Genomic DNA, 25,102 nt, shown 5'->3' with positions numbered 1-25,102 from the left:
GTAGAAGTGCCGACTCCACGACGCGCAGTCCTCGCAGTCGCCGTCGCCGTCGCCGCCGCTCCAGCCTGCCACACATGGATAGCAAGCAGCGGTAAGAAGCAATCGGGAGAAGGGAGACGTTTTTAGCCTGCCCCGGTACTAATCGAGGATGATCTGAGTGGTGGCTACCTGCTGGTGCTGGGTTGACCCCGGCCATCGATCGCCGCCGCCGCCGGCGAGGTCGGTGTGGAGCGTGGAGAGGCTGAAGAGTGAGTGTGAGTGGGGAGGCCGAGCGTCGACGCTCCGTGTGTGCGGTGTGTTACTGTGTACCCAACGCGGCTGCTCTTCTGGTCGAGACGTGGGGCAGTAACTCTCTCGTCAATTATCACCCACTTGCACTGCAAAATGGATATGGACTTTGTACTTCTTATTTTTCTTTCTCAAAGAAAAGGTAGAGTCAATTACACTACTGGTGCTAAAACTTGACGTGAAAGATCACTTCAGTGCCAAAACTTGCGGTATACATTGAATTGGTGTTATGACTTGGCTTTGACGTGCATATACGCTGCAATTCGCACTTGTTTACAGACATAGTGCTGACTAGGCGCGCCATATGGTGTGGGACCCACGGTCAGCCATTGAATGGTAGAGATAGGGCTTGTGGCCTGTTATTTTGTGAATCCCATCGAAATTATTTTTTCTCGCAAAAAGGCCATTGCCATGTGTCGATCCATCTGTCAGCGAGCAAATTATGTGCAAAAATGGTGGCTGATGTATTTTGAACCCGTGATCTGTAGCATGGATACGCGTCTGCCTAACCAATGGACCGAGAACCATTTTTCATACTAAACGGATACGCACTCTATATACTCGGTTGATCTTAAGTGGGCTCGACACCCTACTGACCATTTTGCACTGTTATTCGCTACAAAAATTATAAATTATATGCAAATTATAATTGTGCATTATAAACAAAATAAACTGCAGAATAAAAATGAAAACTTTTATAATACATAACTATCTTATTAAAGGCATGAAAATTTTAAATATATATTATCATTTATTTAAATATATAGAAAAACAAAAAATACTTTGATATTTTTATTGAATATGAAAATTACTAGCACAAATACCCGTGCGTTGCAACGGGACAAAAAAGGTGTCTTTCAATTTTAAGGAAATACGCATTTCAAAATCCAACCAATTGCACCATTAAAAAAGTATATATTTTGATTCCATTGTAATTTATTAATTATTTTAGCTATTGTTGTCTTATTTTCGTGATAGTTGGGCGAGCACGGGTTGTGAAAGGCCCAGGTCGAGCAACATGCACGACATGATGATCTCTTCGTTGGGACAAACCTCCATACAATACCAACATCTTATGGTCTACGCGTTTATCCTCTCGAAAATATGCTTTTATGGTCTACGGATTTAATTTCAAAAATAGAAGGATTTTTTCACGGAGCAAATTTTTTTTGAATGGATGAAATTTATTTGATATTGCGTGATTATGTCACACAGAGTTGCGGGAGAGATGGTAAAATGGAGTGGAGTGCTCCCCCCCCCTCCCAGCCAGCGTGAGAAAGATGATCTATTGTCTCATTCTCTCTACTCTTCATCCCTCCGTCTCCCGGTATCCCCTCTGTATCTCAGCAATGACATCGGTGACATCCAGAGTTGAGGAATATCTTAGTTGTTAGCAAGCCCTAGTGTGCTCCAATTACCTTCTCTGTTAAGAGATATTTAATTCTAATATTTCACTCACTTTTAATTATTGTATATGATAATGTATTCATAAGATGTGTTAGGCATGAACATTAAACTATGATAGTACGACAAATAACAGCAAGTAAATATAATCGGTGCTCATTCCGTATTCTTTTTTTTTTGCAATCGATAGTACACATAGCAACATTCAACGGCTTCCGATAGGTGTAACCATTAAAAAAAGGCAAATAGACCAAAAACCCTTACCTAGAGAGCTTCCTTATCCACATAGCAGATCCAGCAGCGGTGCAACCATTAAAACAAGCGAATAGACCAAAATCCCTGAGACAGCTCCCTTATGCACAGCAACGCTGCTCATCATTAACCCACGACCGCCAGCCCAATGGTAGTGACGCTAGTTATTCAGCATGAGGTTGTGTGTTCAATTCTTTGCACCAGCACTATTTTTCCTTCGATGTGTCTTAAATGGGCCAGGATAGGTGGGTGGCGCACGAGCTCGGCCCAGGTGGCGCATTGGGCCAGGATAAGTGCGTGACGCACGAGCTCGGCCCAGGCGGTGCAAACTCGAGCGATATGTAAAACGTATCAGGTCGGACGAGCTATTAGTACCACCTCGTTTATAACGATTTTGTCTATACAAATCGTAAAAGCGTATTACGACTGGACGGAAGCGTATTGTGACGGTGAACCCACGAAGTCAATCCGTGCTTTATTATTAGGGATAGGGATAGATTACGTGCATAATTTTCAAATTTACAATTTAACCATATGGATATTTTTAAATAATACGTGAATACTTTTATAATGTAATATTATTATGTATATATATAATATTATAATTTACATATATTTTATAAATTTCTGAAGAAAAGAATAACGCTGACGGGTGGGGTGGTGGCTACGCGCACCTGATGACTACGTGTCACTGGTTTGAATCCTAGCCGACGATTTCTACATTATATGAATATATTATTCTTAAAACATGGACACTTTTATAGACTACATGGATATTTCATTAAAACTGTGAAGATTTATAAACTTATATAAGCATTTATCAAAATATATAGAAAAACTATTAAAGCATGAACAGTTTAATATACTACATTAATATTTTGGTAAAACTGTGAAGATTTGTTTCTAAAAAAACTGCGAACATTTTAAACTTCTGTAAGCATTTATTAAAATATATAGAAAATTTAAAAAAAATCCTAAGGCATGACACACAAGTATGATTTACATATTCGTAAAAAGATTATAATTTACATATAGTTTAGTTTTTGTTAAGAATATAACACTACAAACTGGTTTAGGGTCTCCAGCTAGCTTAAGTCCACCTCGATATAAAAAGTACATCTGAAAATATAACAGAAAATTGTTTTGGGTTCATTGGTTAGGTATGAACCCTCCACGCTGCAGATCAGGGGGTCAAATCCGGTTGGCCATAATTTATGTTTGAAAAATATTCCGAGGGGTTTTCCACAAAATAACAGGACACGCCCTATATGTACACTTCAATGACGGGCAGCGGGCCTGATGCCATATGGCGCGCCTAGTCAGTTCCGTATCCGTCTACAAATGCAATTTACACTGTATATGCACGCCAAAACCAAGTTATAGCACCAGTTCAATGTACGCCGCAAGTTTTGGCATTAAAGTAATTTTTCAGCCAAGTTTTAGCACTTGTGGTGTAATTGACTCGAAAAAGTACTACTAATACGCGACAGCATTTAGAATGTGTGATTCCATCGGAAACCATAATCATTTTGGGTCTAGCCCCCTTGATTTTGGATAATCTTATAATCATAGATTTGACTAGTAGGGCATCCTCCTCGCCCAGCGGTTGGAACCCTAGCTTGTGCCGTCCCCCCCCCCTCGCCTCCCCCTTGCCACCGCGGGGCAAAACCCGATCGGTGTAGGCAGTGGCAGGGCCTTCTTCCTCTCATATGGTTGCGGCAATGACGCGGACGGCCGTGTCAGCGACGTGGGTGTTGTGGCGGCAGCAATGGTTTGGCCTGGCGCGGGGTGGCGGGGCTACACGCTCCCGATCTTGAAGTAGGATGCGGCACCGCATGGTATGGTGGTGGCGGCAGTGCACAGGGGGCGGAGGGCGTCGGTGCGGGGTCATGTGTGGGCATCTTGCCGGTGCTAGTGTGGCTGGCAGCTTGCGCCCATGCTGGCCATGGCGGCCTGATTTGGATAGGCCATATCCGGTGCCCGGCGTTGCGGTTGGCCCAGGGCTTGTCACCGGCTGCGGTGGTTGCCCCTAGCGTGGGCATTGCTCTGCTTTAGGTCTGTCTGTGCTATGGTGGCACCTTGGTGGGTGCACCGGTTATCGGCACAGTCATGACAGCTTTGGCGGTGGCGTGCAGCGGCGGGTCCAAGTGGTGGTGGCTCTCCATTCACCTAGGTTCGGGCCAAAGGCGCGAGTTTTCGCGCGGAGAGGGCCAGGTCCTGGGCCTCGTGCTCGGGCGGACCAGAGTGACGCCCGAGATTAGTCGGAGCTCCCGCTCCGGGTAGGTGATGGTGGGCGTGGTCCAAGGTGTGATGTTGGTGGTGGTCGGATTTGCGTTGCGTCGATGTGCGGATAGTCTCCGGTGGCAATGGAGATTGTGTCATGTGAGCTCACCTGGCAGGGGCTCGGGGTGTTGGGAAACATAGTAGAAAAACAATTGCACCTACAATCATCCAAGATCAATATGAAGATGCATAACGGGTTGGGGTCACGATCGTTGCCGTCACTGAGTTGCAGCGGAAGAAGATAGTGTCGGTGTACATCGTATTTGGAGTCCCTCGAACCGTAGATGAACGATCCCTCGTACCGCCCACGAACAGTCCCTCGAACCGAAGACCAAAAGCACGACCTCTCTACTTGGTTGCCAGCGTGCAGCCTTCACGATCTGGCAACGCTTCACCGTCCAGAGCTAATCGTCGCCGGATAATTAAAGGAGATTAGAACCACACGGGGCTTCTAATTAAGAGGATAGAAGGATTAGCCACGCTCTAGTCAACTAGGACCAACTAAAACATGAACTAGAAGAACTAGAGGAGGATTCAAAACTTGTGTATCCAATAGAGCAGAAATCTCTAGTATATATATGTTGGAGGAGTAGGAGAGGGCAATATTATTTGACTGAGATTTAGCAATATTATTTGATAAATAGCCTTGGAGATACCCTAATAACCACTACAAATGCTTAAAAGAGGGCTCGCTGGACGGAGGAAATGAACCGTGAAGGGAATCAAGTCAGGAGTGATATTAGCGTTCGAGTTGGCCGCAGACTATTAACCGTTACCAAAAAAAAACTATTCACTGTTGCATGCTGGATTAGGCCGCACACAATTAGGTAACCATGACGAGAACGAAAATTCCCCAATTTTTATGACTGTTGCCTTCGAAAATACAGTCTAGTTCTGGTTCATGCTCCTGAATTATTATGAATGAAAATCTCTATTCTTAATATCTGAGTACGTAAGTCGTTCGTTCGTATCGTTCGTTCACCCTTCCATCGATCTCCTCCCACCAGGCGATCTCTCCCCCCATCAATTTTTTTCCTCCCTCCGAAAACCAAGACCGGTTTTAATTCATGCATCACGAGAACCAAACCAACCCTTCTGTCCCCTTTCATATAAAACACCAATCCTTCCATCCTTCCCTTCCATATACGACGCTAATCAAATCATCATCATCATCATCCGTAGGTCGTTTCCTTCGTTTGTTGGCTCCTCATCTCGATAGATCCACCGATTTTGTTTATCCCAATCGATTTCTTTCACTCCCCACCTTCCGGTTTTACGTGACTTGCCTAAATCTATCGATTCCTTCCCCTCCTCACCGATTTTTTCTGCCGAGAAACAAAATCAGCATACAATCCCTCGTATTCATGTAAGGTAAGTTTCTCCAGAAAAATCAGGACAAGATACGATTTGATTACGTGATGCACTAGGTAAAAGGAGCGCTGCCTCCGACCAGACTAGACTGCCCCTCATCTATACTACTTATATAAAAGAGCAAATATTATTTTCTTTAAGTGCACCCCACAAAACGTACGCAGATACATTACCATCGCATGATTAGTCCTACTAAACTCAATCTAACGGCTAGCCTTAGCCTAATCTGTTCTCTGCGTGCACTTAGCAATTTACATTGACTGACCGTACTCCACCGCGGAGAAAAATATGAAAGTCCACGCCTGGTTAATTAGGAAACTATAATCACGGACACATCCTATTAAGAAACTAATCACGGGCGCATCTAATTATTAAGAAACTAATCACAAACGCATCGTATTATTAGGAAACTAATCACGGACACATCTTATTATCAGAAAAATAATCACGCATCCTATTAGGAAATTAATCACAAACGCATCTAATTATTAGGAAACTAATCACGGACGCATCCTATTAGATAACTAATCATGAATGCATCTAATTATTAGGGAACTAATCACGAGCGCATCCTATCGTCTCCTATCAGGGAATCGCGATTGCGAGTCGCCTGCCGTCACCAGCCCACCATCCACGCGAGACAGAGTAGGAGACACGCGAGGAGGAGCTGCGGCTTCCTCCGAACACACACACGTGTCGTTGCCGCTTTCGTCTTCTGCCTGGAGGCCAGACCATTTTTCTACTGACTGCAACAACTCCGTCCACGTCCTGGCATGCTTTCCGGGAACCACCGGCGTCCGCGTCGACTTCAACTCTATCCACAACTCCCACGCTGACAACCACCCACCGCCGACGCCCTTCAAGTGAGGGCAATGCTGAGTATCCTGGACTAGTATAAGCGGGCCAAACAAATCGAGTGGGGGCATTTGCCCCCACAGCCATGCATGTAGATTCGCCTGGTCCCAACCATCGGCGTCCCCAGGGCGGTGCAGGTCTCGGCCACTGCGCAACAGGTGAAGCTAATCACGGCCCCATCTCACTCGCATGAAGCCACCGCCGACTCCCTCACCTCTGACGCGTGTTGCTCCGTTGGACACGCTTGTCCAGTACTCATGCGTGGACGACGTCGTCCAAAGACATCCTACCTTTGTCGGACGCTGGAACTCCCCTCGCCCCGGTGCGTCGAGGCCGCCGCCTCAAAGCTAGAAGATTGATTCACCTGCGTCGACAACGCCGCCCAGCTGGTGAGAGGACATGGTCGCCACGGCCGCTCGCAGTCCTGAACGACGGAGACGCTCGCCTTCACGTGAACGCACCGCACGCACGCACTAATCAGGTAAGTACCGAGTGTTGTTTTTTACTGTCATCGCTACCTCGCCGAAGTACAGGAACCAGAGATGAGACAATGAGAAACAGAGGCGCGCTGGAGCATACACAGTTGGGTTTCAGGCAACCAATGTCCTTTTTCTTTCTTTATTTTTTCACTGATTTTCGTGTACCTGCAACAGACATCCCTATTTTTTTAAGTACTAACTACCGGTTATTACATGGCCAACTCACGACTACATAGTGAACTCACAGACAAATTCGCTGAACCAAGACCTTACTTGCAGTCATGAAATTACGTTTCACTGAAAAAACCCCAGAAGTTTGCATAAGTTTTAGTGAAAAAAACTAAAGTTCGCATAAGTTTTACTAAAAAACCTGAAGTTTGCATAAGTGTATTTGTTTGTCCAGCAGATACATGGCAATTGCAATTTTACATGAGCATTTTCATACCGTCCTTATCTACAGTTGAGTTAACATGTTTTCCTGATAGAAAACTTGGACCACATACAATTGAGTTGAGTTAACGAGTTGGGAATACGAGATTGTGTATTTTATAGGATTTCAAATTTATGAATAAATTATCTTGTATTAAGTTTAGTATAATATGTTAATCCAAATAGACGTGTGTTGCACGTGCACACTTATTAGTTCAAATAGACGTGCGTTGCACGTGCACACTTACTAGTCAGTACCTAGCAACCCTAATCTCAACCCATGCTTCTAGCCAGTCCTGGTTTCCATCCTATCATTTTGTTGCGGCTTTCTCATGGTACTTTCGTTGATGGTGGGCGCGCAACAAGACCTCGTCGCCGGTGGCCAGACGGACTCCTCGTCTACGGCGGCGGCAAGACAAAACCTCGTCGCCTGTGGCCGGACGGACTCTTTATCTATGGCGGTCGCGCAATGGAACCTTGTCGTCGGCAGCCGCGCAGCCACTCGGCAAAGATGCATCGATCGAGCTGCTCGATCTGTGGCGCTGCACTACCTCACGTCATCGAACTGCCGTCCAGTACGGTTATTCCGGTGTCGGCTCACGTGATATGTCCGTCGAGGACTCTTCCGATCATGATGATTGTGAGATGAATACCAAGACGTGATATGCCCATGTTGCAGGGGCCTTCCGATCACTAGCTCACGTCGTGCATAGTCCAGTGGTAGGTGGATTGATCGACTCCAGACTCCGATATGCTAGGTGTTCGTTTTAGACTTTTGCTATGCCAATGTCTGACGATAGTATTAGTTCTACAACACAGGCAATTGGAGTTGGCACTTAGCAATGAGCTCATGTGTGTTCGCCAAAATTACTAGATGCATCTTGACTGCCCCCGCCGATGAGGTCTTTCAGGAGTCCACCCCGCCGGCCGCCAGGGACAAGGTCTCGCCCATGAGGTTTTTCGGTGCAGCCACCATCTAGGAGCAGGACGACAAATCCATCTTATATGTATATTATGCCTCTTGGATATAGTTTTTTGTGTCCTAAATTTGTTGAACCACCCAGTATTTTATGCCTCTTGGAGAATCCTGTCTCAACCTTTGAGTTTGCAGGTTTTATTGCAATCAAGAAAATTGACTTATGGTCACAAGCATGAAGAGTTTAACCTGTTAATAAACTCATATGTATGTTTGTATGAATTTTCGAAACATTCATTTTCTTAAAACACACAGGGTTTTTGATGACTGAGAAAGAGTCAGTTATCGCAACACCATGAGCTATTACCACTGAAAAGAATCGTGCTATAGAGTGGCATGTTTTCAGAAATGATGTAAAAGACAGAGCTTAACTGATTATTGGGTTTGAACTTTAGATATTTTTTGAGGCACGCATAAATATAATATGACATTGATGGTAGAAGTTATGTGAATATGATTTTTTTATAAGAAGTTTGATTCTAATGATTTTGTAGGAGCTTGATTGGTGATAATTGTTTTAATGGAAATTATGTGCTGATTATTGCTTGCGATGATGCATATTGCTATGATGGCTAATCAGAGTGATCTTTCATATTGCAACCTGGCAAAAATATAGCTCTGGGATATTGTATGATAAAAATTAGTGAGCTTAACTAAAGAATTTTGCAACTGAAAAAAAATTAGAAGTCATGAGAAGGTTGAGATGTCATTCAGTTGCATCACGTGGTGAGATCGAAGGAGATTTTTGCGAGTGTTATTTTTTTATATCACACGAATTGGTGGGTAAATGAAATATATATGTCAACACTGGTTCTACAATCCCTTTTTATGATTCTCTTTCGTTTCTTTTATTAAAGATTTTATTATTATTCTGTGTACATATTTTAATAGGATGTCAAACATCCGAGAGTTTATCTATATTGTGTATTGCACCAGATCTCCAAGAAATTGTGACATGTGTGCAGAACAAAGATGCTTCAATTTTATCATATGCAATATGTTATGCCTATTATTGATCCTTCCTTGACAATTTTTTGGAGGTATAATATAGTTTCCTATTACTGATTTGACGGTGCGGAGCAGTGGCAGCGGTAACATCTGTTGGCCGATTTGGAGGGGAGCAGAATAACGGTGAGCAGCATAGTGTGGACTGGCTGGTCAATGTTAGACAATAGAATCGCCCCAACATTGGCCAGACCGACTGGTTTGAGATCCTTCCATGCCTCCCTAACTATCTTGAAAAAAAGTCCTAGAGGTTTAGAAGAACACTAGAGATTTTATTTTTCAGGTTTTCAATGCTAATACACGTTTCTAAGTTATATAGTGCAAGCAGTTGAGTTGGCTTGAACTTTCATATACTCCCTCCGTCCCAAATTACTTATCCCTGAAATGGATGTATCTAGAACTAAAATACACATCTAGATACATCCATACGTGCAACAAGTAATTCGGGACGGAGGGAGTACAACTGAAGGTCCTTCTCGAGCGTGTGCATCTTGATGTAACATCATGTAGTTTGTGATGCTGAATCAGTGTTTAGTAGGACCAACTTAGTGCATATGTATTTTATGTGTACTGACGTGATGCAAATATATTCATGTGTAACGCCAGACAAGGTACAAAGGTAATGTAGATTCAGTGTAATGATTTGATTTTGAAAAAATACTGTGTGTCCTTAGAAAATTTGATGTTCACAAAGTTTGTAATGACAAGTAATGTATGTAAGTGTACTTTATCATACGAATGTTGGTTTCCATATGATATTTTCCCCATTATCAATTACTCGAGGATGCGACTGAGTACAAAACATGATGGTGACTTGGTCAAAATCCATTACATCTTTTTCTGTCATCAACGACCAAAAATATTACAATTACAGTTATCTCCTTAAAATTCAAAATGGGTGTGCTGGTGGGACAGGGATCCCTACTGCAGCGGCCCTCATGTCAGTGGCCCAACTACATCTTGCAATACATCAGGGGAGATGCTTCCATGGTGGTGGGGGGGATTCTGAGCCTGCTATGGCATTGATAGATTGAGAGCCGAAGATGGAAGAAGAAGAAAAGTAACGATTTAACGATAAAAAGTTGGCAATGCTATTGACGTGCATACAATACTAAACATATATGGTTAACCACAATTGTTGTCAAACTATTAGAATATATTATCTATGCCCCCTTTACAATGCACGGGCAATTTCCTCATTAGGGTGAGGCTTAGGGGGGTGGGCATAGCTGGCAGGAGCGACTCTAAAACTTAATCGGTGATGATGCATGGGGTGCGGGAGGGGGGGGGGTTATCCACCGGGGTGAGGCTTAGATGGATGTGTGGGCCGACAGCCAGCATGGTGGAGGAGGTCGAGGGGAGGGTGGGGTGGCGATATCCGCCGACCCAGGGGGTGTGTGGGGGGGTGGAGGTAGGAGTTTAGGCCTGGGTAGACCATGGTTGAGGAGGAGGAACCGTCGCGAAACAAGAGGGAGAATGTGTGACCGTGCATGGGGTACCGGGGGGGAGGGTCGGAGTTGTTCATCGGGCTGAGGCTTAGATGGATGGGTGGGGCGGCAGCCAGCATGGTCGTGGAGGAGGTCGAGGGGAGGGTGGGGCGGCAATATCCACCGGCCGTGGGGGTGGGGGGGTTGGGGGTGGAGGCAGGAGTTTAGGTCTGGGACTCTAGGTAGGCCATGGTTGAGGAGGAGGAACCGTCATGGAACAAGAGAAGAAGGTGCGGGAGGAAGAGGGATGAACAGATGACGGTGTGCTCCTAACCGTTGGATATTGATTTGATAGACAAAGATAAAAGTGACAGGTGCGAAGAGATTTTCAGGTACCTGACATATAGGTGCCCCGACTGATTTATTTTCAATCATTTGCCCATAGCAACGCACGGACATTTAACTAGTTCTCCAAATATTTTTCATCCGCAAAAAGAAAGAATTATTATGTTTTTTTTTCCATTCTGACACAGTCTACTACTCCCTCCGCCCCATAATATAAGAGACGGACGGAGTACATCTGATTTTAAATGTAAAACGCTTTTGTCGAGTAGAAGAGGATGTATTCCATTTCATATTTTCTCTTTGTTTTTGTTTATCCACGAGAAAAAAATAGAAAAATAAGAAGGAAAAAAGCAAGTCCAAAGTCGAAAGAAGTTTTCTTTTTGCCTGTCGCTCCTCTGACTCTCAAGTAGCAGAGCAAGGTAGCCGAGTCAGGGAACAGGCCGCGCGAGAGTTAATTGCATGTTGGTACCACACTTCAGTATCTATTCATGGATTGGTACTATTATTTAAAAGTTTTGCAGTTAAATATCAACTCAGGGCTTTTTTTCATGGTAATACGTGTCTCATTCAAATCAAAAAGAATAAAATACAAGTCACGTAAAGACCGACATGACAAAACTGAAAAGATAGCAGAACATTTCTGAGCTTGACACCAATGCCCGTCACCTGCCTCCGGCACCACCACAGCAGCCACCAAAGGAAATAATGACGAATCACCTCATCACCCGAGCTCGACGCGGCTCCATTGCTGATATGCAGCTTTGCGGACCTCCGAAGTGGCTCACTAAAAGTGAAGCCCTTACCGTTGAACGAATCAGATCCGAGGCAACATCCCGGACACGCCATCGAACTCCAGATCTGACACCCCACCATGACTAAACGCTGAAGGAGGAAACCATATCTGCCATCCACGAACCACGAGCCCAGCACATGCTCCGTCTTCCAGATGTCGTCGATGCAGACCACAATCTGCATCCGCTCCTGAATTACCTCCCAAGCTCCGCGCCAACTTAGGGCCTAAATGTTCCAAAACAATCTAAACTGCGTATAAACGCGTATTGACGGTGTATCTGACCGCCGGGACCCGCTGTTAGGGGCTGATGTGGCATGCTCTTTTACAAAAAGAACCCTTACCTTCTATTTAATCATGCACATATCCTCTGTTTGTCAAAAAAATATCTTGCCGCAAAAAATGTTTTTCTCAAAAATGACGGCACGCGCGCTTGCTGCCGGGTTTCGAACTCACGCCGTGCGGTTGGAAGCATTAGCTGGCTGCTGCTGCTCCTATTGCTTTAACAGGGACGCCTAAACATTTTATACCTTGCAACGTTCGATTTTTTTTACGAAGTACAAAAATGCGCGCCCGTCCGCCGGAAATCGATCCGCGCCGAGTCGTTCGCAGCGCTCGCTCGCTTGCCTATCAGTCAACTCGTTCGTATTACGTCTTTAAACTCCGAGCAGTTCCGATTTTTATACGATATAAAAAAAATTATCTGACATTAAAAAAAAGTTCATCACGTCGTATAATTAAAAATATGTTCATTGCATCATATATTAAAAGTTCATCGTATAAAAGCGTATCATATATTAGAAAATGTTCACCACATCTTTTAATATATATATTAAACATTTGTTAATATACAATGATCTTATTTAAATATATGATTTCGTATTACAGAAATTTTATCATTTATATGTTGAACATTTTATAATATACGATATCTATATACATGTGTGTATAATTTTTTCAATATACGTTGCGCACACTGCGTTCGGTCTGAAGAATACACAAGGTCTGAATAATAGACCTGCTGGTCTCCGCTTTGTTTTTTGGTTGACGTTCAAAAAATTTATAATTAATCTGAAAGGTAAATAAAGTGGTTGTGCATTTAAAAAAGAAGTTCAGAACATTTTTAGAAAAAGTTGAACGCGTATTTAAAAGTTGTAAATGTATTTTCTAAAATGTTCATCATGCATTATAAAATTTATTATGATAACACAATAAATTTTACTACATGTTATCATTTTTTCGAGTAACTGTGCATTAAAAAATACAACAAATATACGCAGTAACTCTGAGTTGGGCATATAATTTTTTTAACTGTGTATTTGAAAATTACAATGAGGATGCATAATAATTGTGCATGCATGTGGTCCTGAGTGAAGCCACATATTCTTACATTTGTTTTTTTAATCCACATAAATTTTAGAAAAATGTTCATGCTTGGCACTAAATAATACTAACCTACATAAAATATTGCCGTGCGTGGGTTCTAGTGTGGTGCTTGTCACTAAATAGTACTAACATATAATTGCAAAAAAAACTGATAAGAATTATCCTTTTTTAGGAATATATGTGTGTGGTCCTGGGCCGCGGTTGGGCCGTCCTGCAGCCCATGCGAAAGCTGCATCTTCTAGCTCGATCGGATCTGGGATTCATGGACGAACCACACGGGCAGCGGGGTTTGACTCCAGCGGCTGTTCCCGTTTGGCCACCGGCGACCACGCCGCCCTCAGCCCTCGTCGCCCACACCGCCACCATCACCCACCTGTGCGCCCCACCAGCGTCGCCGACCACCACCGCCCCGGCGAGCCAGCGAACAGGAGAGGAAATGAAGGAGATGGGAGAGGGGCACCGTGCTTTGGCGAGCCAGCCGCTGCTCCGACAAGCCAGCGACTGGGCTCCGGCGACCCGGCAACGGGGCTCCGGCGAGCAAGCCCGGCAAGGTAGAGGCGGTGGGGCACAGGTGAGGCGGCTGGGAGTGATTTAATTTAAAACAAAGGTGTTTTCTACAAAAAATATGCCAAGTTGGCTCCTGGCACGCGGGTCCCAGCGGTCAGATACGCCGTTAATACGTCTTTATACGCAGCTTAGACCATTTTGCAACACTTAGGCCCTGAATTGGTACTGAACTGTAAAACTTTCGAGTAGTGGTATCAATCCGTGAGTAGGTGCTGAAGTGTGGTACTAACATGCAATTAACTCGCCGCGCGACGACAGGAAGCTGCCGCGGAGCGCAAGACCGCGCCGGCGAAGGTCGACGTCCGGCGGCCACGCTTCCGCCTTGCGCGGCCAACGGCCATCGTCACGACGCGCAGGGCAGCCCCATTCCCAAATTGACGCCAGAGTGAGTACCTAGGGTTTGCTGTCTTCTTTTCTAGTCCTGTTATTCCCGTGTTAAATACCAAAATTACCGTATCGATTTTGTACAATTTTTGCTTCAAATTTGATTCAACCGGGATTAATCGGACTTGTCGTCTCGGTCCCAAAAGATTGGGCTTCGTTGCAATCTCTACTAGTACTAGTAGCTCCAAACTTGACACATCATACATGAATGTTAGCTAGTTAGCAGGAGGCAGATTGAGAGATTTCTGATTACAAAGGAAGAAACTTCCAACACCAATGCAGAGATTTTCCCCGGCAAAAGAAAAAAGCAGAGATTTCAGCTGGAAATATTGATTACTGTCCGCCCAACACAGTTTGTGTGGGGGAGGCCAAGTTGCTTTGGCATTGATGAAAGCAATAGGAAAACATAGCTATCAGCCTTTTATCTCTGAAGAGAAGTTTGGTTTGACACAACAGCTCAGGGCCTTTAACATCAATGCATAGTCAAATTAACATAACAAGATTCAGCAATTATCTATCTAGATTTTCCAATGAAGAAAGATCCAAAACGAAAATAGCTGTGACAGAAAATCTAAATTCATTTTATCGAAACTGTTGCAGGCTTGTAGCTCTCAGCTGTTCATAGAGAAAAATGCTTCTTTTACAGCCATTACTTCGCTGTAAATTTCATGCATGCTCGGGCGATCTTTTGGTGACTCAACGGAGCATAACAGCCCAAGTTTAAGGACTTGCAGAGCGCAGATATGCATCACTGTAGTTGGCTTGTATTCTTCTATTTTGGGGGTAAGAGTATGCTGATCTCCAGTTTTTGGCATAAGGCTGGGGTGAAGAATGTGTTCAATCTCTGAAAGTGATGCATCCACATACTTCTGGAGTGTAAGGCCATTACTGAAGGCTTCATCTGTAGGTCTTTTCCCCGTTAGCATTTCTAAAAGTATGATGCCGTAACTGTAGACGTCGCTGTCGGTTGAGATTTGACTGCCCATGCCATACTCTGCAACGATTGGAAACAAAAAGTTATATGACAAGCACTATAATAAAGTTATTATATAAAAAAACTCAATTCAGACTAGGTTTAGTTACCCACCAGGAGCAATGTATCCAATTGTTCCCCTTGGTCCAGATATGCTTGTTGAGTTGCTCTGAGCTTCAGATGAATAACCATGAATTAACCTTGCTAGCCCAAAATCACAGACATACGCAGTATCGTCATCATCAAATAGTATGTTGCTTGGCTTCAAATCACAGTGAACCACTGGTGGGATGCATTGGTTATGAAGGTATTCCAGAGCAGACGCGATGTCTACTGCTATGCATATCACTGCCCCCAAACTCAAGTCAGCATTCTTCTGGAGCTTAGCATGAAGTCGGTTTTCAAGGCTACCATTTGCCATATATTCAAACACCAGAGCTTTGAACTCATTCCCCATCAGATCGTAAGTTGAGCATGCAGTTATGACACCCACGAGATTTCGGTGCCGGATGTTCCGCAAAGCTTTGCACTCAGCAATAAAGCTATCCAATGCACCATAATGATTAAGTTTGAACACTTTGACAGCAACTGAGCTGTCTTTTCCATCCAACTGACCTTTATACACTATCCCGAATTGCCCAGAACCAACTATATTGGTTGGAGAAAAGCCATTTGTTGCTTTGCTTACATCATTGTATGTTAGCCTTTTAAACTCTGTGTATGTGTGGTCAATGGACTGACTTGATCTCTGCCTCTTCTTTCTCAAAATATGGAAAACCAGGGAAACCAGCCCTAAGATCAAGGCCAATGCAACAACAGCTGACAGAGCTGCCAACAATGGAACAATGAACTTGCGCTTTCTCTGAGATGCCGAGGTGGAGCACCTGGGCAAATCGTTGACTTGAACATTTGAACAAAGAAGTGCATTTCCTTGGACAGAAACACTACTTGTGTTAGCAAAGGCTCCACCTATCGGAACTGGCCCCTCAAAATTATTGAAGGACATATTTAGGTATTGCAGCGAAGTAAACGTCTCAAGGAATTCTGGTATTGTACCGGATAAATTGTTTTGGGAGAAATCTAATGCTTTGACACCCTTGAGGTTTGCCAATGACTGTGGAATGCTTCCTTCTAGGAGGTTCCCGTCTAAGTGCAGTGCTTCCAACCGGATACATTCACCAAGTGCGGATGGGATTTTGCCTGTGAGTTTGTTGTGCGAAAGGTTCAAGGAACCAAGGTTTATCAAGCTACCAATTTCTGGAGGTATGGAGTCTGTGAACTGGTTATGTGATAGGTCAAGCAACCAACTCAGTTGATTCAACTTGCTAAACATGGGCCCGTTGATGCTCCCGTTGAGGCCATTGCTGGAAAGGTTTAGTGCTACCAATTTCTGGCAGCCAGCTAAACTTGTAGGTATGCTTCCACTTAATTCATTTTCTTGTAAATAAAATTCCGTCAGCTGATTCAAGTTACCAATGGAAGGTGGAATTTCTCCAGAGAACTTGTTCCGTGATAGGTTAAGAATAAACAAATTTCTTAGCTGGCCAAGAGTCGAAGGTATAGGCCCTGTGAAAAGATTGTTATCAAGGTAAAGTAGGGAAATTTCAGACAGGTTTCCAATCTCCAATGGAATTGTGCCGGATATGTAGTTTGACTGTAGAGTCAAGCCATTTATACTTTTGGGAAGGGTTGCAAAAGAACTAGCCGGCAAATTCCCGCGTAGTTTGTTTTCACCCAAGTTCAGCTTTTGCAGCTGTGAACAATTTGCTAAGGATGAGAAGAATGCCCAGTCTCCAGCTTCTAGCTGATTTGAGTGCAGCATTACAACCTGCAAATTCGACATGGAGCCGAAGGAAGGAACCACCCCGCTCAGCGAATTGTTGCCGAGATACAGGAACTCCATGCTGGAGGCATTGGCTAGCGATGCGGGAATCTCACCCTCAAAATGATTGTTAGACATGATCAATGAATTCATGTTAGAAAGAGTGTTCCCCATATCAGAAGGAAGTGTTCCTCGAAGATTATTGTTGGCCAACCCAAGAAAGCTCAGCAAAGGTAAACTGTAAATGGACGGTGGCACTATCCCTGATAGATTGTTGTATGAGAGGTCAAGGAATTGCAGGCCTGATAGCTTGGATAAATCTGGGATGTTTCCCTGCAACTGGTTTTGCGCAATTAATAGACCGGTAAGCCGTGTGAGATTTCCTACTGAGGGCGGCACAGTTCGGGTTAGGCTATTCCCTGTTAAATCGAGGTAGTTGAGCTTTGAAGGGAAGTTTGTGAAAGGTGGAATTGGTCCAGAAAGATTGTTCATCGAAACATGTATCTGTGTGATGGTTGAGCTGTTGAAAAGAGCTGACGGTATGGCCCCAGAAAGACTGTTGTTTTGTAGAGAAAGGTAGCGAAGTGAGGAACAATTTGCCAAAAACAGCGGGATTTCTCCCTCGAGAAAGTTATTGGTTAGACTGACAGAATCCAGAGCCGGTGAGCTCCCGAGTAGAGGTGGAATCTCACCAGAAAGCTTATTGCTGGACAAGTCCAGAGAGGATAGGTTGTGAAGCGTACCGAGTAGAGGTGGGATCACACCTCCAACAGAGTTGCTGCTCAGCGCCAAGATCTCAAGGCTAGAGCATAACGACAGCGATTCCGGGATCTCTCCGCTGAGCGCGTTGGAGCTGAGGTTGAGGTACCGGAGTCCAGTGAGTCGGCCAATCTCTGGTGGGAGATTACCAGAGAGCTGGTTGTTCGGCAAGTGGATTCTCACCAGCGAGGTGAGGTTGGACATGCAGAGCGGGATTTCGCCGGCGAGGCCTTGTGCCTCCAAGTCCAACGCCACCACAAGGGGTAGTTGTGCCGGCCTTGTGCATGAGACGCCGCGCCAACTGCAGAAATCTGGTGAGGTGGTGTTCCATGCGGTGATGGAGAGGCGAGACTTGAGGCAGAGCAGAGCGTCTCGGTTGTTGTCGGATTCATCAGCTAATGTTGTCAGCAACAAAGGATGCAAAACCGATAAGACGAGGATGGCTAACACTACTGCCCAGGCCATCTGGTTGATATGCAACCGTGAATTTTGGGCTGATTTGATTCTCAAAGAGCAATAACTTGCTGGGCTGTGGAGGTCACTATTCACCAGCCTTTAGCTGATTGTTCTTGGCACATGCAAGTCTAGTTTTGGGTTCAGAACTGAAACTTTGCAGTGTGCCGTTTATAAACTTCCGGAACTATGGTTGGAGTTTCCTCGGTGGATGAGTATCAGTTTGTTAGTCAATACATGTCAACATCGGATGTATGTGAAAATCTGAATAGTATTAACTTGGACTATAAGTTTCTAACACTCTGAACAGGACAATTCGGGGCAAATGAACTTTTTGAAAGTTCTGCGAGAAAAACCTATCCAACTTTGTTAATACATTGTAATTAATACGAGGTTTGAAAGTCATATAAGTTTCTCTGTCCCTGAATAGGAAAATTGGGGACAATGACGTTTCTGAAAGTTCTAGGAAAAGAACATGTCCAACTTTGTTAGTAGACCGTAACTAATGTGAGGTTTGTCAATGTCCCTGAACAAGAAAATTGGGGGCAATGATGTTTATGAAAGTTCGGGGAGAAGAACCAGTCCCACTTTGTTAGCAGACAGTGACTAATGTTTGCGTAAGACGCGTGCACTGCTTTGCCTAGTTGATGCAGAAAAATAGGAGCACGCACGTCGCTGCCATCAGAATACCATTTCCCAGTCAACATGGTCCGGTCAAAGAATCTTGTTCACCTTTGACAAAATTTTCTCTGTTTACTTTGCTGTCTTATACAAAATATCACTGTCTTTCCAGTCAAAGTTATTGAAAGTTCTTGTCTAGTTGCTGTTTTCTGTATTACGGGTACAGATCCTTTATTTAGAGGAAGACGAAGCATAAGAACCAACCATAGTGAATGCAGCGGCCTTCATTTTGCCTCACAATGGCTTGGAGGTACCTCTTGGTTCTTCGACTTGTTGCAACCGGGGTTATTCTGCTCATTTTCCTGAACCAGGCGGCATCTTCATCACGTATGTGCTCTGCCTTGCAAATCTACTAAGTGAAATCTGTAGCTTTCTTTAGAACAGATTGATACCAGTTTTATTCACAGAAAATAGAGTTTTTATATGGCAATGTCTACTTTTTTAATGGTTAGTTTTGCGGGAACTACCAGGACAAATAATCTCCCTACATCTCATGATATCCTCACTATTAGTTTGATTCAAGGATTTTTTCATCCAAACTAATTTTCACCTGATACACTCTCATCAGCCATCAGGAGTAGATCACCTTATATTAGGTGTAATAATTGAAACCCTTTTTATTTTTTATGTTCAACTCCATTACAAAGTATTGGATTGGATGTGCTATGCTTTACTTGGGACTTGTTTAGTCTACTTACAACAGGAAGCTAGAAATTCAGGCCATTATTATAGTGAAGATGGGTAACGTGGTTCTGTTTATTACCGGATATACCTGTAGAGTTTTTTTTTCTTGCGAGTGTACTTGCAGAGTTGGAGTAACCTATAACCAAGTTGTGTGTGTTTCTTGCAGAAGCCGGGCCTGTTTGTCCACCCTGTCTTTGCTGCCGATGCAGCTGTGGTCCACGATGAATGATTGTACATTCCAGCAGTTTTGCCGGGATTACCATTTTGGAGAAAGCCGATGACACTCTTCTCTTTTTACACTATTTTCGCCACTGTTGTTTCAAGGAATTCCCATATATATATGTATATACTCGGTTGCATCGTAGCAAAACAATAAACTGTTGTAACGATTAATGCTGGTATCCCCGCAAAAAAAAAACGATTAATGCTGGTCTATTGAACATTTACTGGGCCTAAGAGACTCGGAGCACTATCCCATAACTTGTAACGATTAATGCTGGTTTATGAGCAAGGTTCTAACTTCTAAGCATGCCACAATGCCACACGTACATATGCCCAAATCGGTGCCTAAAATGTGAGATAGTTTCAGGTTCTTTGTCCTCTCGTCTCACTTTCTTTTTAGCACATCAACAAAGGCACACAATTTGGTCAAATATGTATTAAAATGCCCTATTAATCAAGAAAGAATAATATGTAAGCTGCTTATTTTGGTGGAACTAATTTGTAAGCTTCAAAGGATAAGTTATATACTACTAAGCTCAGTTTCTGGTTGCCGAATTGTGTTGCGTTCTGCTTATTTTATAATGTCTTTGTGAAAAATTAGCCGCCTGGCTCCCGTGTGGAGTTGTCGCGACGGCCTTCCCCGCCCTTCTCTCGCACACGACTGAACCGGAGGTCACGGTGTGGTGGGTGCACTCCCACGGACTGGACAGTGCGCTTGTGCCCAGGCTCACCACAGCCGGTGCGGCGGAGCGGGCCACCCTCCTGACGCTCATGGACGGGGTCGTCCCGACCCCAGGAAATGACGTGCGGAGCTCGGTGTTGTGCCCGGGTCCCCGGGGAGGCATTGCAACAGCTGCTGTCTACGCTCTGGAGAGATTTGGTGGGGTGCAGGCCGCTTTTGCCGAGTTCATCTAGGGGTGCGTTGCTCCCCCTCGCGCCCGTTTCTTCGGCTGGCTCCTTGTCCAGCGAAGGGTGCACACGCGGGACGTCCTCCTTCGAAAAATCATCGTCACTGCGGAGGAGGTGGCGTGCCCCATCTGCGGCGGTGTGCTCGAGACGGCTGATCACATGATTTTTGCCTGTCCTTTCGCGCTTTCGTTCTGGCGATCCATTGGGCTCGAGGTGGCCGCACGTGGCTACAATGTTGGGGCTCTGCAGGACCTGGACGTCCGTGCCGTGGCCGGCGAAGCTGCTACCGCGTCCTTTGTCCTGCTGTGCTGCTGGCAGCTTTGGAAGCACATAAACGCAGTGGTCTTCCGGGCCGAGCCGCCCTCCCTCACTCGTCTCCTCGGCTGCTGCAGGGAGGACGCAGCCCTGTGAAGGGGGCGCCTGAAGGTGGCTGACCGGCCATGCATCAACAGGTGGTTGCTGGTGTTCGCGCACTCCGGCTAGTCGACTTGTCTGCCGCGGGGGAGGGCTCGAACTCCCCCCACCCTATCCTGACGTGAGCTGTGCGTCTGGGGGATGCTGTCCCTCCTCTCCTTCTTGATGTAAAAACCTTGTTTCCCCAGGGGTGTGAATCAATAAAAGGAAAAAAGAAAATTCAGGTGGAGGGCTTCGCCCTTCCCCGGTGACCTTCAAAAAAATAAAATTAGCTGCCAAAGTATGCAAAAACAGGTCAAATAGGCATTAAAAAATTAGACTAAAGAGGATTGGCAAACGGGATTGTCATAATCCACCATAACGCTAAACGCATCCTGATACTTAGGCCCTGTTCGGCAGCTTTCCGCTCCACGGCTCAGCTTCTGGAGCAGCCGGAGCGGAGCGACGCTGTAGCCTATTTTTCTGGGAGAGAATTCCTTATTTGACACTCCCTTAAAATCATGTTCCTTATTTGACACTGGAAAAATTTTCTTCCCTATATGACCTATAGTCTTAATTTCTTTCTCTATATGACACTCTAGTTCATTTTATACACGTGAAAAGACCTTTTTGCCCCTGTACATAATGTAACCAGAAATATGTAACATTGAGCCTAATTAGGGAAAATTCGTAGTGAGCACAGCTGAACATGTTATCTCCTCCGTTGGTCCTTTTTGGGATGCGTGTGTATTCTGTATACCTGAGCGCATGCATCCAATGTATTTAGAACGTATTCAGCTATGGGTCTAGTTTCATGGGGTATGGTTTGTGAGTGCGACTGTTTGACGTAGTTTTGTACATGTGCTTTAACACTAAAATGCATTCTTAAAAATGAATGAATTTTTTAAGCACTTTTGTGTGTGCTTCGGTGATACCTACGTGCATGCCATTAGTGCATCTGCACGTATTTGCATGGCCCATGCAGGACCTATAGCTGTATGGAAGGAAGTTGCGTGCTAGCACGAACGTATGCCCGGTTCGGTGCAGCCAACATGCGTATGTATATGAACCGGGTCATACGAAGCTAAAATACATGTATTCGCTTGATCGTCAGGTGCGCGTACGTATTTAAATATCTACGCTCCCGCCGGCAAGCTGGCCGCGTATATGTACACAAATACATATAGACAACTAGCCAGACCGTGAGGTCAATTAGCACATGAACCATCGAAGGCCTCGGTGCTCCTCGTACGCAACTACATACGTATGGTGCACGTACGCACCTACATACGTACGGTGCTCCTCGTGTTGCACAGTTGTATGGTGATGCATGCTGCGTGCTCCCATATTTAACAAAATAGAGCATGGATCATTTCCACAGATATGCTACTGCAGGTATACAATTTAAGCGGAACAGTAGCAAATCGACTGGCATGACAATACCAGCATATATGATGTCACATATGGATAACTCGACTGATTTTTTTTGGAACAACTATTATCTTGTACATATTTGTGGTCACATTATACATATGGGTAAAATGGTCTTTTCACGTGAACAAAATGCACTAGAGTGTCATATAGGGAAAAAAAATTAAGACTAGAGATCATATAGGGAAGAAAATTTTCTCCAGTGTCAAATAAGAAATACAATTTTAAGAGAATGTCAAATAAGGAATTCTCTCTTTTTCTGGAGTCATCAAAGTGGCGCTCCACCACCTCCCGTATTTTGATGAGCTGAATGACTGCCGAACAGGCTCTTAACATTGGTTGGACTAAATTATAGCACTATTTTCTGGCCTAAAGAACATCTCCAACAAGTCCCTTTCCTGTGACAAAAGGCTGGTCTAGAGTGAGTTGGACAAGAAAAACTACTCCAACAGGTCCGTAAGCACGATCTTTTTTTAGGAAACCCTGTATAATCAGCTCAACTTCCCCTCCATCTAGGGGAATGTAGCCCTTCCCGTAAACCTTCCCTAAACATAGCGTCAAAAAAACTTTTTCTCCCGCACGAAGTTTCACGTACGCTTCGCTTGCAGCCCCCGCCGACCCTGTTGTCTCTCACGATAATGTTGAGTCACTTATTTTGGGACAGGGGGAGTGTGTATTAACCATTCAAGCCTCATTTCACACACGCGCGTGCGCGCACGCACACACATAATTTACTAGTGATTTACTAACTCTTGTGTTGAAATCTGTAATAGACTGTCCCCGATAAGTATGCCGAGCAAAATCTTGGAGATAAGGAAGTCGTCCGTTTCCAGCTACTTGGGAAGAAATGGAAGGGGAAGTCAAGCGGTTCACGTGAGGATTATCGAATTGTAACTGGATGGAAGAAGTTTGCCAAACACAATGATCTGAAGATGGACGATGTCTACCTCTTTGAGCTGTTGACCAACCAAACGAGCACCATGGAAGTCCATATTATCCGTGCAAATAATGGTAATTGATTGATATGCCATACTGCCATCTTACCGAGTTCCCTATCCCTAAACCCTATAACAAGTATATTTTGGTGATGGTGGTACTTCTTTCGTGTTGGCTAGTAGAGTTCTGGACTCCTTGTTGTTTTGATCAGACGATGCCTACTTCACCTACGTAATGCTGCAAGTTATTAGCAAACTTGTGTTCAATTCAATGTTGAATTAGTGATACCGGTGTCCCTTCGGGGACATCCGATAAAATTGGAACGATACGGGAATTAGTGATATCGATGTGTTGAGGTGAATGCTGATTTGAAGCCTTCTTGTTGAATTACTAAAACTTACTCCCTCCGTTTCCAAATATTTGTCTTTCTAGACATTTCAAATGGACTACAACATACGGATGTATGTAGACATATTTTAGAGTGTAGATTCACTCATTTTGCTTTGTATGTAGTCACTTGTTGAAATCTCTAGAAAGACAAATATTTGGGAACGGGGGGAGTATGTTTGATCCATGTTGAGTTAGTTCATGGGTGCTACAAGACTTGCCTCTTGTTGCTGCGATTTTTTTGTTGTCATACTTTTCACTGTTTCTTGCTGCATCTGTGATAGGAAATAGCTGCAGAGAAAGCTCATCATGTGGTAACAGAAGAACTGCAAGTGTTATCATTTATTCCTGTAGTGATGTGATTCATGGATTTATGCACTGCTAGCTCCAAAAACCAATGTGTTTTCACCTATGCCGTTCCTGCAGTTCACTTGTGTATGTATTCCTATGTTTGTTACCAGGAGAGTGTGGCACAAGAGAGGTGATGTTGCAAGAGAATATGAAAGCTGTGTACGTACACCTTAACCAAATAGGCTCAAAAGAACTGGCCCTCAAGCCATTTCTTCAGAGGCTTGTAATAAGCCAAAAAGGACATTCTTATTCAGCATCCGACCCATTAGAAAGCTGGTTAATCTATGACCCACATGCTAAGAAAGAGGGCCATAGTGCACAAGAATTCTTCCTGCACTATCCAGTGTTACCATGCAAACAATTTCAGACATCACATATATCCCCTCAAGCAAAAGCAAGAACTTAAGTGTGCAAAAGAAATGACATTTATAACAGCTCCAGAAAGGTGTGACAATTATAGTGTTCTAGATTACAGATACCAACTAAACATAGCACGGGGAGACGAAACATCGTGGCGTCATGGATTCCAGTTAACAACGAGCGACGACACCATTCCATAGTCTATACACATCAAGGGTACAGGAGTTGATGATCTGTCAGGATCCTAGGTATGCAGAAAGGAAGCATCCATACTTCCATAGACTGCAGAATACTGGCCGTATCGACTCTGAAGCTTCTGAAGCTTTTGCCAGGGCGGTTGTCGACGTGCTGCGTGCCAGATCCTGCTCTACTAATAACAGGATTCTGCATGTCAGATCCTGCTCTAGTAATAACAGGGTTTTCGACAGGCACAAAGACACCTGAGGGATTCTTCGCTTTCCACACAGTACCTGTGGAGTGATGTTACCTCAGGGTTCACA

The 25,102-nt window shown here is 44.3% G+C and overlaps 1 protein-coding gene and 1 long non-coding RNA gene across 3 annotated transcripts; one reads left to right on the top strand and one right to left on the bottom strand.

Annotated features, from left to right (window-relative positions):
* The first annotated feature begins 13,528 nt into the window (after positions 1–13,528).
* On the top strand, positions 13,529–20,705 carry LOC125515280 (uncharacterized). 2 transcript variants are annotated; one of them, XR_015608981.1, is made up of 4 exons: positions 13,529–13,861; positions 14,116–14,242; positions 15,996–19,256; positions 19,780–20,704. It is a non-coding gene; the product is annotated as an uncharacterized LOC125515280 (long non-coding RNA). The 2 variants fall into 2 exon arrangements; XR_015608982.1 differs by having other exon boundaries at positions 13,538–13,861; positions 19,069–19,256; positions 19,780–20,705.
* Positions 14,548–18,293, bottom strand: LOC125515278 (uncharacterized). The gene is made up of 2 exons (XM_048680720.2): positions 15,329–18,293; positions 14,548–15,235 (listed from the first exon to the last, which is right to left on the bottom strand). Exons 1-2 carry the CDS (start codon positions 18,258–18,260, stop codon positions 14,853–14,855), a joined length of 3,315 nt encoding a protein of 1,104 aa, XP_048536677.2. The 5' UTR covers positions 18,261–18,293; the 3' UTR covers positions 14,548–14,852.
* Positions 20,706–25,102: the final 4,397 nt, after the last annotated feature.

Source organism: Triticum urartu, chromosome 6A (genome assembly GCF_056163025.1).
Source record: "Triticum urartu cultivar PI428250 chromosome 6A, HENAU_Tu73, whole genome shotgun sequence".
In the NCBI taxonomy this organism is placed as follows: Eukaryota; Viridiplantae; Streptophyta; class Magnoliopsida; order Poales; family Poaceae; genus Triticum; species Triticum urartu.
Note: the sequence above shows the minus strand (reverse complement) of the source record. Positions and strands in the feature narration are given on the sequence as shown.